General features: G+C 39.5%; 1 protein-coding gene across 2 annotated transcripts; it reads left to right on the forward strand.

The window, feature by feature from the left end:
• Positions 1 to 1,308: 1,308 nt before the first annotated feature.
• Positions 1,309 to 13,192, forward strand: RXYLT1 (ribitol xylosyltransferase 1; the record flags this gene model as incomplete). 2 transcript variants are annotated; one of them, XM_082002491.1, is made up of 6 exons in its annotated part: positions 1,309 to 1,462; positions 1,889 to 2,059; positions 3,076 to 3,178; positions 9,103 to 9,417; positions 11,512 to 11,682; positions 12,775 to 13,192. In XM_082002491.1, 6 exons carry the CDS (start codon positions 1,309 to 1,311, stop codon positions 13,190 to 13,192), a joined length of 1,332 nt encoding a protein of 443 aa, XP_081858617.1. The 2 variants fall into 2 exon arrangements, with proteins under 2 accessions (XP_081858617.1, XP_081858618.1); XM_082002492.1 differs by having other exon boundaries at positions 1,309 to 1,453.
• Between the last annotated feature and the right edge of the window lie 908 nt (positions 13,193 to 14,100).

Consider the following 14,100-nt stretch of genomic DNA (forward strand, 5'->3'; position numbering starts at 1 on the left):
ATTCACAGATAGCCTAAAAAGAGCTTCAACTTTCTCTTACTATGTAACATGGTTCAGTTTGGTCAGTCCACAGCTTTCCCTGTTATATAAAATGCCCATGACTTGACAGTGCTGTTCACCTATCTGCTTACAATGCAGTTAAAAAACATCATCACACAGCTTCCTGCAGAAGGTGGCTGCTGGTCAGGACCAACCCTTCCCTCTGCACTCCTTGAAGCACCAAAATGCCAGGCATAGATGACAGGAGCTTCAGCCCATGCCAGGACCACATATATTGAATGCGAGACCCCACCTGGAGTACTGTGTCCAGCTCTGGAGCCCTCAGCACAGGAAAAGCATGGATGGACCTGTTGGAGCGTGTCCACAGGAGGGCCACAAAAATGATCAGAGGGATGGAACACCCCTCCTGTGAGGACAGGCTGAGACAGTTGGGGTTGTTCAGCCTGGAGAAGAGAAGACTCCAGGGGAACCTTCTTGCAGCCTTCCAGTACTTAAAGGGGGCTTACAGGAAAGGTGGGGAAGAGACTTTTTAGCAGGGCCTGTTGTGATAGGACAAGGGGTAATGGTTTTAAGCCAAAAGAAGGCAGATATAGACTAGATATAAGGAAGAAATTTTTCACAATAAGGGTGGTGAAACACCAGAAGAGGTTGCCCAGAGAGGTGGCAGACGCCCCATTCCTGGAAACATTCCAGATCAGGTTGGACGGGGCTCTGAGAAACCTGATCTAGTTGAAGATGTCCCTGCTCATTGCAGGGGGGTTGGACTAGATGGCCTTTAAAGGTCCCTTCCAGCCCAAACTATTCCATGAATGATAAAGGCGACGTGTGGTTATGTATGTTCGACAGCCTAAAGCTGCTTGGTGTTCCTGAACTTATCTTCAACGCCTATCGATTCTGTCCTTTCGAAAGCCCATGGAAGCCCTCGGGAGGAGGAAAGCACACCACGGCTGCCCGCTTCTCCGTGCCGCGGAGTCAGCAGCCGCAGCCGGGAGAACCCCGGCTCCGCCCGGGCACCCCGCGCCAGCCCGAGTGGGGCAGGACGAGCCCGGGGGTACTCATCGCTCGGCTCCAGGCGCCGAGCCGCCACGGGACGAGTGCCTTCATGCAGTCATCGCGTTCCTGAGGCTGTAGCGGCAACGCTCGGGGGGGCCTCGGTGGCAGGTCACGGTGCGCTGGGCTCTGAGTCTCCTCAGCAGGGGACGAGGACCAAGGCCGCGGGCGGAGGCCCCTCCCGCCCCAGCGGGCGCGGCCGCCGCCGCCTCCGCCTCACACCGCCCCTCGCCGGGGCCTGCGCCCGCGCCAGGCGGGATGCGGGGCGCTCGCAAGCGGCTGTGTTCCGCCTTGATCGTCGCTTACGGCCTCTTCTCCCTCTACGCGGCCTACACCGTCTTCCTCCGGCCCCGCCGCCCGGCCGCGCCCCGCCCGGCGCACCGGGACCGCCGCGGCCCGCGAGGTGAGAGCGGTGCAGCCCGCGGGGACGGGGGGGGAGCGGTGGGTTTGATGCGGGGTCGCTGCAGTTTGTCAGCTCCTGCTTGCGCCAGAGAGGCCTCGGCGCCTCCCCCTGTTGTCGTCCCCGGCTTGGAAAGCCGGGGCCAGGCCGAGCGCCGCGCGTCGTTTCCCAGCGCCTCTTCTCGGGAGCGCCGCGGCTGGCGGGGCACGGCGGCAGCGCCTGAGGGACGCCGGGCCCCCCCACCGTCGGGCCTGCGCGGACGGCGGCCATTTCCCCAGCGCGTGCGGAGGCGGTGGCCCGGCGGTGGTGGTGGGGGAAGCCGTGTGCCCGGCCCGGGGCGGTGGGAGGGTTGTCAGGTGCTGCTTCGAGAAAATTCGTCAGTTTTCTAAATGTGTTAATCTGTTCTTTTTATGTAAATGACGCTTTTGGGTTTCTTAGATCATGTTGCCTTGGGAAATGAAGAGTGGAATCCATGGGAAGGGGATGAGAAAAATGAACTGGTTGCTTCTCAGCAGAGATACGAAGCTAATCTTAAGATGATAAAAAATGCAAGATCTCATCTAGAACAAACCAGTCTTAGAGTACAGATTTGGGGCAAAGCAGCAATTGGTAAGCAGATGTAATCAATGTCTATTAATCTCTTAACCTTTCTGATACAGCACTTCCCTTTGCTTTTAATAATTGAAGCTTATGTATATGATTAACTAACATGGATATCTGTACATAGAGAGTGTTAAGGAAGTGGTGGCTGTTACTCAAATTTATGTTAATAGCAATCTCTGAGTAGTTAGACTCTAGTTCCTTTGTATCGGTTCTTTTCAAGGCTGTTTTTCACATCTTTCAAAGAAAATGGCTCAAATGGCAAAGAAACCCAGTTACTTTTTTAATCCAGTCTAGCTTGCAATACAACACAAGGACAGACCTCTTACTTGGCTAAAAAAATATTTTTGTCACATTTACACTTTGTGAAATAAGGCATCACACAGTGAGAAAGAAGGCATTTTCTGCACTGCCATACTACTGCCACTGGTAAACTTGGAAATTCTTCTGTTGTAGAAGACACTGAGTTTCTTCTCTACATAAACTGGGGGCCAAGGTCCTCCCAAGCTTTTTAAATATTGCTGAAGACATATCATTGTTCTTATTTTAGCTTTTTTGAAAATGTAAATTTTCTAGCTTCAGTTGAACTTTCATGTAGCATTGTAGAACACATTGGTATACTAGATGGTGGTGCATTCCAGCGCAAAAATTGGATGTCTTTCACAAAAGCTTAAAAGAAGTATGCTTGTCCTTAAAATGCTGATTAATATTTGCTCATTTTCAAGTGGTACCTGTACCAGAAAGAGATGGTGACAGAAGTGGTAGTGTGGTATATCTTCATCTACCAAAGATGCCAAAGAATCTTTTTAAATGCCCCAATGTGTGAAAAATTCACCTTAACTAATTTGAAGTTACATGGAGTTTGGGAAGCAATGTCCACATTATATAAGAAGCTCTGATATCTCTTTCCCAAGTTCTTATGTTGTTATGCTTTTTCATTTCCCAGAAATACTTTTATTTGCTAGGAGTATAGAGTAGGCAAGATCTATGCATTCAAGTTTTCCATCATATCTTCATTTATGTAGGTCTTTACCTTTGGCAACATATTTTTGGAGGGCACCTTGAGCCAGCTGATGTGACTGCACAGTGGAGAGAAGGAAGCCAAAAAGCAGGAGGAACATATTTCAGGTACTAGCTGCATAATGTTGACTTCAGTTGTGTTAACTTTAACAAACAATGGAAAATTAAAGAACATTGTAAGATGCACAGGTGCATCTTTTTTGTCTGAGAGTTATTTTGTCTGAGAGTTGCAGTTATCTTAATACAGTTGCAAATACTTTAATTTTGTCATGTTTTTGGTAAATAGGGAATATACACAAAACTTCTCATTCAAAATTATCACAAAGCAGTTACATTTATTCATGGAAACACATACTTGATAAAAGCAGCACATTCTAGCCCAAACATGTCACTATTAAAAAATAGAAAACTTTGGAACAATTTCAACTGCTGTTTTATGAAGATTTGTGTATTTGAAAGAAATGTTGAAAGCCTTACCGGTGCTGAGAGAGTCCAGCCAAGAGTCCTCAGGAGACAGGGAAATACAACCCTGAGAAAAGCCTAAGAACTGGAGTTGGGGGTTTATAGTTGACTGAAAGAAGTGTGGAGTTGTGAGGCAAGAAGGTGTCTCCTGCTGTTTGGTTTCTGTTGTATTCAGGGAAAAAGGATGTCACTCATTCATTCACAAATAGGATTGTATCAAAACCACAATTTGTTTCTGTTTATAACAAAAACAATCTGTGAGACCTAGCATCTGGTTAACTAGTTGATTTGCAAAGCAAAAGTTTCTATGCAAAGCAAAAGATAACACTTGAAACATTGATTCCTTTCAAAATGTATTTTGATCTGTGATCATGCACATTTTAAGACTATTGTCAAACACTTTATATTATTTAGTGAATGACACAGAACTTTTCTCTAAAGGTCCTATTTAATACCATTTTTCAGGCCTTCTGTAAAGATACAGTTAACGCTGAAGGATTTTTCATCTATTTGGCCAGTCTGCAGTAGTAGCTCTCCTACAACATTTAGTCACTTGCACCAGGACCCATGTGTTAAAAATGTTTTCTTTTAAAGCATAAATGACGCGCTTAAGTGAATTTAACTTCTGAAAAATGTGTTGCTTCAGAAAGGTGTTTTTTCCTCGCACAATAAGACGGGGTTCTAGTTGAAGTTTGCAGACAGTGTTTGAAGTAACCATGTGATTGTGAATTGAAAGGGTTTTTTTTTAACTGATCACAAATTTTTTTTGGCACTTTTAGTTATCAATGTATCTGACTGAGTACATGGTACAGGCCACAGAATCTTTTCAGTAATGCCTACATCACATTCATAAGTGATTAAAAGTGTTTTCTAGAAGGACACGTAGGCTTGATTTAAACATAGCAATTATTAAAGAGTCTGTCGTACATCTAAGGAAATAGATGAAGTTACATACTCTTTTAAAAAATAATAGCTCTATTCCTTGTCTGCAAATATAACCTGATCCTACAAGATTACAGAATCAACTATGAACGGTGCTACTGCATCTTGGTAGTCTCCTTGACAGAGCAATAGAGCTTTCCATTCACGGATTGGGAGAAAGGATACAATACTCTATTTGAATAGGGACCAGTGCCTGTAGTGTTATCTTGGGAAGAGACTGCTTTGTTTCCAGAATTAAAATCACGGAAGCTGTAGAAATCAATGACACTGTACCAGCTAGATTGTCTTCTTGGCATGGACATGAGAATTTTTTTCAAGCCCTTGCTTTTCGTGTTTATAATACAAAAATAATTTGCTGTGCTTAATGAGTCTGTCACTTGACTGATTACGGTTATTTTCTCTCTGGTGTGCCTGTTTCAGATGAATAATAACCTCACATGGTTCCTTAGGGTGTGCATCTCTCATAGAAAGACTTCTATACTAGCATTTAAACATCTTCTTGTTATGTTTAGAGGAACCAGGGATAATAGAGTCTTTATTTTAACTTTAACTTGGATGCTAGATCCTATAAAAATACAAAGTTTAAGTTTGGTACCAGTATAACAAAGGTTAAAATTTGACAGGCTAGTAGGAACTTGTTGTGCAAAATATAGAATATATGCAAATATAACTGTTATTTTAATGATTAGGATTCTGAAATGAAATAGCTGAAGTTCTACTTTTTACTCAGATTAGAAATGTTATTTTGTATTATTTTGTGAGGAAGAATTAGTACATGATTTTGGCTGCAAGCTGCTTATAAGATTTTCTAGAGTTGTTGACTTCTTTATTGCCTGGCTGAGGTAAATTATCTCCATTTGATTACTAGATGAGGCTAGAGGGAACTAGCTGAGGTGACACATTTGGAGAATATGTGCTGCTGTGCAGTTTTTTGTGGTAAGTCTAATGATTATTAAAACATAGAGCTCTCATGAATGTTTTTAAAGAATATCAAATCTAAAGACACAAAAATGGCAAAATATCACTTGAACGCAGTTGCATGAATAAGCCCATTTCATATATTTATAATGGAGAAAACAGGCTTAGTATAGATTTGGATGGCTTCATGTTTTTATTAGAGAAGTTGCCTAAAGAATACTGGAAGTATCAGCTTCTGCATGAAATGCAGGGACATTTATTTAAAAACACGAGTGGAGAAGGAACTGCATAGCTGTGGATTTTACTGACACATTGGCACATTCATACAAGAAGTAGGAGAGCAGGGTTTAGCACTTTCCTTGGCCCGAAGCAATTCACATCCTTCTCTCCTGTCATCTGGGAGGATGTTGTAGAGCAGGGAGTGCCGAACCTCGTATCTCTTACCATTAAGTAAGAGCATTCCTAAATTTTCTGTTCCACTGCGAGTCACACCCTCTCTATTTTATAAACACTCAGTGCTGCTTTCCCCCCGCCCACCCCGCCCCGTGTTAAACTCAGTTGTTCAGCAGTTCTTAAGTCCCATTCTCCTGTCCTCCTTATGCAGATTGCAACCATCTTGATTCATGCCAGAATGAAAGCATATTGGTCAACAAAGTTAACTAGCAAAGATGTATTTACCTGCCAAAGGATTCTGCTAAGGATAGGTTGCAGCAATTTCGTTTCCTTAGTAGCCTTTGCTGAAACTTTTTGAAAATCCAAATACACTATGTCTACTGGATCTCCTTTGTCTTTATTCTTACTGACACACTCATAGATCCCCATCAGATTAGTGAGACAGGATTGCTCATTTCCAGCAGCGTTTATCCACATATGCGATCAGTAATCTTACCTTTTGATAAGATCGAGTGATCTTACTGTTTATTACAGACTCTTGAGAGAGGGAACTCAAATGACTGCTCTGCTACTGGTCCTCTCAGGTTGATTTTGTAGATGGGAGTGACACTGGCAGACCCCTTCTCATCAGCCTTCATAATGACAGCTGCACACCTTTGCCAGCAGGTCTGCGCTTTTGTGTTTGTGTTCCTTCTGAACTCGCAAGTGAATGCCATCCAGGTCCAGATACAATACTTACAGTGTTTTACCTTATATTTCTTGCTGAAAAGGATGAGTTAGGTGTGGCAATCTCTTCTGCTATGGCTTTGTCATCCCATTTTAAACCCTTTTTAAACTGTTGTCCCTCCAGTTCTGTAGTTGTCTTTTTGGTATATTTTTTATATATATTTTGGTTTTCATATGTTTAAAGAGGCTTTACCTGTCAGCCAGAACAGCCTTTTACAAGGTGCTTTCCAAATTGTTTTTAGCCCTAATTTTCTGTTTGCATTTCATGCAAGTGTTGTATGAGCTTTGGTGTCCTCCTTGTTTGGGCAAGCTTTTCATTGCTTTCAATGCTGACTTTGCCCTTTGACAGCCTCCCTAACTTTTCTATTAAGCCATATGGGGTGGGGTGGGAGGGCTGTGTTGTTTCCTTGTTGAACTGAGGCATGCAGTGTGCCTGGGCTTGTTATACAGTGTTTTTGAACAGCCTTACAAGCTGCTTGCAAGCTTTTTGCTATTTGGGCTACTCCTTTCAGAGCTCTTTTCTTGATTTTTCTCATTTTTAAGTAATTCCTCTATTGCATGTGGAGTATCTCTACGCTGGATGTATTTGGTGTATTCTCTCCTGCTGCCGTGTTAAACTTAATCATATTGCTGTTACAGAATGGCTGTTTGACTAACATCTTTGGAATTAGGTCTGGAAGACTCAATCTGGAATAGTATCTTTTCTAAGACTTAAGGTTCTAAGACTAGTAAGGAAAAACATGGACTTTATAGGAAGCAAGTAATTTATTGAGTCTAAAAAAACTATATCTCCTTATACCATCCTTCATCTAGCCTTCATGTAAGTAGTGAAAATCTCTTAGTACTACTGCCTTAATTTTGCAGCTTCTGTAATCCCTTGTGTTTCCCAGTCCCGATTGTGTTCTGACTGGGAGTCAGTAGTACAACGTTAGCACTGTGTTTTTATTATTAAAGTATGGGATTTCCATAGTGTTTATTTTTTGCCCACTGTAATTTTATGCTGTTAAACTTCGTATTTTCCTACACACAGGTCGTTGCTTCCCCACCTGTATGCCCTGTTACTCCTGTTATAGCCTCACAACACTGTGTCCATAGATAAAACCCTTTTACCCCAGGTCTCCTTTTACAAGGTGATCACTGGATTGACTAAGTATCCTATTCACTATTTTAGGCATTCTGATGCTCGAGGTGTTCTCTCTTATGAATCCCAGTGATTCTTTTCTCATTGTCTGTTAAACTGAGTGGAGACTTTTCTCATTGTCTATTAAACTTTGGATTTAAATCTTGACCTGACTCACATTTAACTTATTAGAAGTCTTGATTCCAAATCATGAGTCTCATGAATCTTGGCTCCAAAATATGCCACTCCTACTGAGCCAGCAGCATGTTGGCTTAACTCAGGTTTAGAATATGTTTGCCTAAGGTCAGTCAGCTTCAGATAACCTCACTAACCTGTAAAAAAAGTAGTTTTTACAGCTTTTGCTATGAATTTTTTTTCACTAAGCACACTTGAACTGGAACTAGCTGTCAATCTCAGCACTTCATGAGTTAAAATTCATGGTCATTCTAAATTAGTTAAAACTCATGCTCATTCTAAATTACATTTTGTTGGTAGCTGAAAAACTGTAGTAATGCAGCAGACCTAGAAAATGAACATTTCATTAACTCTTGGGAAAAAAATTGCTAGGTTTTTTCCCCTCCACACTTTCCCAAGCTGTGTAGTCACTAATCCTTTGAGTTCAGTCAATAGTCTGTTAACACAGCAGTTAACTGAAGAGCAGGAGCTGGCAAACACTGGTTTGCTTCATTGCAGTTCATAAATGGCAGTTGTCAGATACTTGTAAATGATTAGTGATATAATGATTTTGCTACATGATGGAAATGCCTCTGTTAAATACATTGTACAAGATGTAGAAATGCAGTTTTCTACCTAAAATGTTTGTGCTTACTAGCTTATATCAGAGCCTCAAGTTTGACCTGGGTTACACAAGTAACAGAAGTTTACATTTAAATAGGTACCTCTTGTGTTATAGATTCTACTCAGTATCAGATGATGCAGTGTCTTTTTTTGGTCTATCCCTAACTTAACCAAAATGACAGAGAAAAGCAGTATGCCAGACGAGCTAACTGTCTCTCATAATGATACCTGTTTTAGTATACTCTTACAGATTTTTGGGAGGGCCTCTCTCTTGTTCCAATATAGTATTCATTTGCTATTACTGGAATTAAGAAAAAGTTTGACCTTTAGTGAACATCAAAGTACATCCTTTTTTTAAAGTTGATTGATTTACCCACATTTTGATGTTTGAATATGGTAGTGGTTCTGATTTATTGACAAAATACCTTATTTTCATTTAAGTCTCAATCTCCTTTTTCCTGAATAAAGATGAAGGCAGCTTTATTCCTGTGTTAAGCTGTAGATACTAACAACAGATATGGTTACAGTTGCACAGTTACTTTGCAGTATATTGGATTTCCTTTATTGAAAAAAAAAATCTCTGGAGTACAAACTGTGTAGTAAGGATGCTTAGAAGATTAAAGTCAATAATTTGTCTTAAGGGTGTTTACTGTTTGTATTTTGGTTTTCACAGCTTCATCACTGGTCCATCTGTAGTTCCTGGCTACTTCTCAGTTGAAGCTGAAAATGTTGTGCTAGTTCTGAATGGAAGAGAAAAAGCAAAGATCGCTTACGCCACTCAGTGGTTGCATTACGCACAAACGTTAATTCAGACTCACAAAATACAGCACGTAGCAGTTGCGCTGCTTGGAAATGAGCAGTGCAACAATGAATGGATTCAACCATACCTGAAAAGAAATGGAGGATTTGTAAATCTACTCTTTGTTACATATGACTATGCGTTGGTAAATGAAGAAGATATTTTCCAGTGGCCTTTAGGAGTGGCTACGTAAGTGCTGTAGGCGGAAATTACAATTGAAACGTAATTGTTGTGCATGAGGTATCGAAAATACATCTGAATGTTACTGCTGAAACCCCCCAAAATTATAGAAAGTAAATTGTAGAACATGATCCTATTAATGATGATCTAAATGAAGTGTTGGAATCTTTGGAAATTGCATTTAGCAATAAAAATGGTAACAGGAAAAGAATGCTAGGACTTAGAGAGCTTTAAAAAAATTAGCCTGTCTGGTGCGGTTTTCTGGTTTTTTTTATCTTCAGTAGATTTGCTCTTGAGATTTATCGTAACTGCTGATGTAATATGTATGGGGATTTTAAAGGTATTTATGTAATTCCAACTACTGCTTGTTTAGGAAAGGAAAGGGATGGTACTGGTAGTACTTTTTTTAACCTCTGTTACGGCTCTCAAAAGGAAACTGTAGGCCTTCCATTTGGAATTAGTATACTGCAGTACCACAGAGACGTAAACTGCTCAAACTATTTGTGTGGAGTAGATAAAGGTTTAGTTCAGTTTGATGCAGTTTTACTCCCTATTAACAGAGTTAATAGTGGTTTAGCTACTTATCATAGTAATATAAGGCTAAAAGAATACAGCATTATTTTCGTGTCTTGTGTTGAATTTGAATTCAATAGCCTGTATTGAGCTAGTTGGCAAACCGTATGGAGTTTTTATACATAGCTTGAACTTGCTCACAATGTCATTGAAATACACTAAATATGGATTCTTAATGGTGTCATAGAATTGATGGCATTGCAAGTTCCCAAGCAAAAAGAAACTGAGTTTTGAGATGCAAAGATTAAGGAGGCAGATAACAGAAGGCAGCAACAGTTACAGCAGTAAACTGGGGTGCAGAGCTGGGGGCAGAAAGATAGCTCAGGTATCAGAATGGGACATTGCAGCCCTTGCACACCAGTGGTTGTAAAAATTGTGGTTAAAGGTATACAAATGTGCCAGATTTTTCAAGTGAAGAGGGAAAATAAAAGATGTAGAATCATTCAAAAATGGCATGAGTTAAAAGTGGTTTTCTGAAAGTAAGTGAATTAACATTGGTCACGCAGGAGAAGAACAAGGGAAGGACTGTTCCATCAAAATTTGGGAAGGTGAAGAAATTTAATAGGTCTTCAGAACCATTAATGGCAATGAAGAAATGGCTGTGAAATAAGGTAGAGCCTACCTTTGAAACCAGTAAATAACTGGGATCAGGGTATAGCTTTTCTTCTAGAAAAAGAAACAACTGGGAAGTAGAAGAACAGTGATCCATCAAAAATAATAACATTAGAAGGAATATCTGTCTTAATTTAAGAATGCAAAGGAGCAGAAAATTTTTTAATACTCATCTGTTCCAGAAAAAAATACTAATTTTATGTAATGAAAAAGTTAGTGCCAGCCCTTCAGATGAAGCAGGGTTTCACTGGCTGTCATGATGACCAAAACAAGTGATGTAAGATTTGAGGAATCAGTCAAAAAAAGAAAAATATCTGATGTGGTGAAATCATACCGAAAAGAATAGCATACAGTTTACATTGGATCCCAGGGCTTTGCATTGGTTTTGAGTCCAAAAAGACAAATTAAATAGCTTGTATGACAAGCTATTTAGTAGCCAAAAGATTAGATTAATGAAGTCCACCCACATTAAAGTGAGATTTTCCTTTGGGAGATTACCAGTGGTATTTTCAGTTGGTAAGCATGCCCAGAGATTAAGGTCTCTGAGACTCAAACTCCATAGTTAATGTTAACCTGACCATTTCAGTCAAAACTAGTGGTTGTGTCCAGAACAGATGCCATTGGAAAAGTGTGTTTCTCAAGGACATTTTGTAACATACACACGTAATATCTCTGATGTTGAAAGAAGACATAAGTAATCTGGAAAGTCTCTGAAGAGAGTGGTGGGGGCAAAGGGAATAAAGACCAACTTTTAGGACAGGATTTGCGCTAGTTTGTGGGTCTGTGTTTATAGATGTGAATTGGCAACAAATATGTGGGTTAGTCTTAGAATCTGCTGCAGTAAAACTGAAATGGTGCAAAAAGTTTTTTCTGTGATGTAAAACATACAGTTGTCTAATATATACATTGTTTTTACAGCTACAGAAATTTTCCAGCTGTAGAACCCAGCTGGTCAATGCTACGTGATTCAAGATCATATCTATGTAATTTCTTAGGAACAGTTTATAAGAACTCTTCTAGGGAAACGCTAATGGAAATTTTGAAGCAGGATGGGCTTGACAAACTTTGCTGGATTGCAGCCAGAGAACAGTAAGACTTTGATTTACTTTGTGAAAATATTCAGACTTTTTTGCATGGTTCATTATTGCCAATCCTTTCTTGAGTGTTAAAAATAGTACAAATAAAGGTAACTGGTCATAATTAAAACAGAGAACATTGTCAAGACTCTTTGTATAGGTCTTCATAATGTAACAGCCTTTCTGGTGCTGTATTTTACAGAAAGCATATTTTTAAATACACAGAAAAATCTCCTATGTACACTACATATAAAGATAATTTTTTTTTTCTTATATACGTTTGATTATGGTGGGAGAAAAAATAATTGCCTCGCACCTTGTATGTATTAATGTCTGAGTAGAAGAAAAAGACAACTGTATTTTGTTGTGCTCCATATAAGAGAGTGGATTTAGTCTTCACGACACAGGTCTTTTTTATTTCTGGTAGGTAGAACAGATGTTTTGACTAACAGGAATAGGGTTCTGATTGTATTTCTTAATTTTGCTAAGCAACAATGTTTGATAGCAGGCACAGCAGTGCTTTAGGAAGACCTCAGCTACCCTGATGAAGAATATCAGGAGATAGATTGTTTCTGTGGCATAAGCTCTTGCTTCACAGTCGTTCTGAGGCACTTCAGACAGACAGATTCAGGTTAACGGATTGCTTTACATTCTAACTTTTGACGAGAAAACCTCTACTAATTTAAAGTATTAGAGGCCAAAAAAATTCATTAATGGAGTCCATCGAGTGTCTCCCTGTATGTCTATTTCTGAACTCTCCTGTGAAGTAAATTGACATATGCATCATCCAAGTCATGCAAAAGATTTAAAATGGAGTTTCAGTTTGCCTCTTACACTTCTAAGTATTAATAATTTCCTAAAGGACCATATCTAAAAAGTGTTACAATCTATTTTCAACAGTGACATTTTCAATACATTTTCAGAAGACTATTTAGAGAATAGTTAAGGCTAAAAGTAAAAGCTTATTGATTGTGTGTGTAATATAAAATTTTTACACTCACAGCATTTTTAGTTTTATAAATAATTTAAATTAAAGTGTATCTCTACTTTTTCATTGCAGTGCCTGTGGGAAAAATATTAATTTTCAACCCCTTTACTTTCCTAGGTGGCAACCTCAAGAAACAAATGAAAGTTTCAAGAATTATCAAGAAGCCTTGCTGCAGAGTGATTTGACATTGTGCCCAGTGGGAATAAATACAGAATGCTATAGAATTTATGAAGCTTGTTCATATGGTTCTCTGCCTGTTATAGAAGATGTAATGACACCAGGTGATTGCGGAAATTCATCAATGTACCACAGTGCTCCATTACAATTATTAAAAACCATGGGGGCTCCATTTATCTTTATTAAAAACTGGAAAGAGCTTCCTGCTGTTCTAGAGAAAGAAAAAAAAATGAGCTTACAAGAAAAGATTCAAAGGAGAAAAAAGCTTATAGAATGGTATCGAAACTTCAAAGCATGGATGAGACAGAAATTCATTAATACGTTGGAAGATTCATTTTTGCCCAGTGATAAAGGATAAATTGTCCCTTTTGAAAATCTAGAATAGATTGAAAGCTTAATTTCCATTAACATTCTGAGCTTTTATACAAAAGAAATCACACAGGGCGGATGCATTCCTTTTGAAGTCAACAGAATTGCACTAGCTTAGGCAAGAGCTACATTTGGCCCTCCATCCTTAGCAATTTTCAGAGACGATGTTGACTTAGCAGGATGGTAGTCTGTAAGGATGACAACTTTATTACTATTTTTACAATTTCCATGTTGATGTGTGACTTGGTAAGTTATTTTTAGGAGAATATCTTTGAGCATGTGCACATGTTAAAATCCAACATGGTAACAACAGTTGTGTTTGAAGAAAAGAGAACGAAAGCTGGATGGTACAGACTAATGTATTATGTAGACTAAAGAAGAAAAGTATGGTTACAGCAAGATTACCAGGTTTAGGACAATCATTAAGGTATATCCTGGTAAGTGCTTATTTTGAAAATGTGAACTGTTTACTTGATTGACATTTCATTTCCAAGGAAGTGGTGATGAAGCTAATTAAAGACTCTGGAATAAAAATATGTATTTCAAGGTAAAAACAGAGAACTCTGTCTTAGAAATATTTTGTAGCAGTGTATTTCCTCTTTAGTGTCAGATATCAAAATTTCTTTCTTCCACGTCCATTTAGTCTTGGGACAGAACTTTCTGAAGTTCTGCTGCAGGAGCATTCATTAGCTGCAGTTACAGCTGCACGTTCTGAACACCGGGCCTCAAATGTGAATCTGCTTCTAGTTTCCTGATTTTGAGAAATCTTCTGAAACTTGTCAGCTCCAAAAGATGGCAGAAATATAATACTGCATGTTTATGATACTACATGTACCACAAAGTTTCAACAGTTTTCATTAAATGTAGCCAAAGGGATGTGGTACTGTTCTTGTACGC

Source organism: Phaethon aethereus (genome assembly GCF_964289735.1).
Source record: "Phaethon aethereus genome assembly, chromosome: 1".
Classification (NCBI taxonomy): domain Eukaryota; kingdom Metazoa; phylum Chordata; class Aves; order Phaethontiformes; family Phaethontidae; genus Phaethon; species Phaethon aethereus.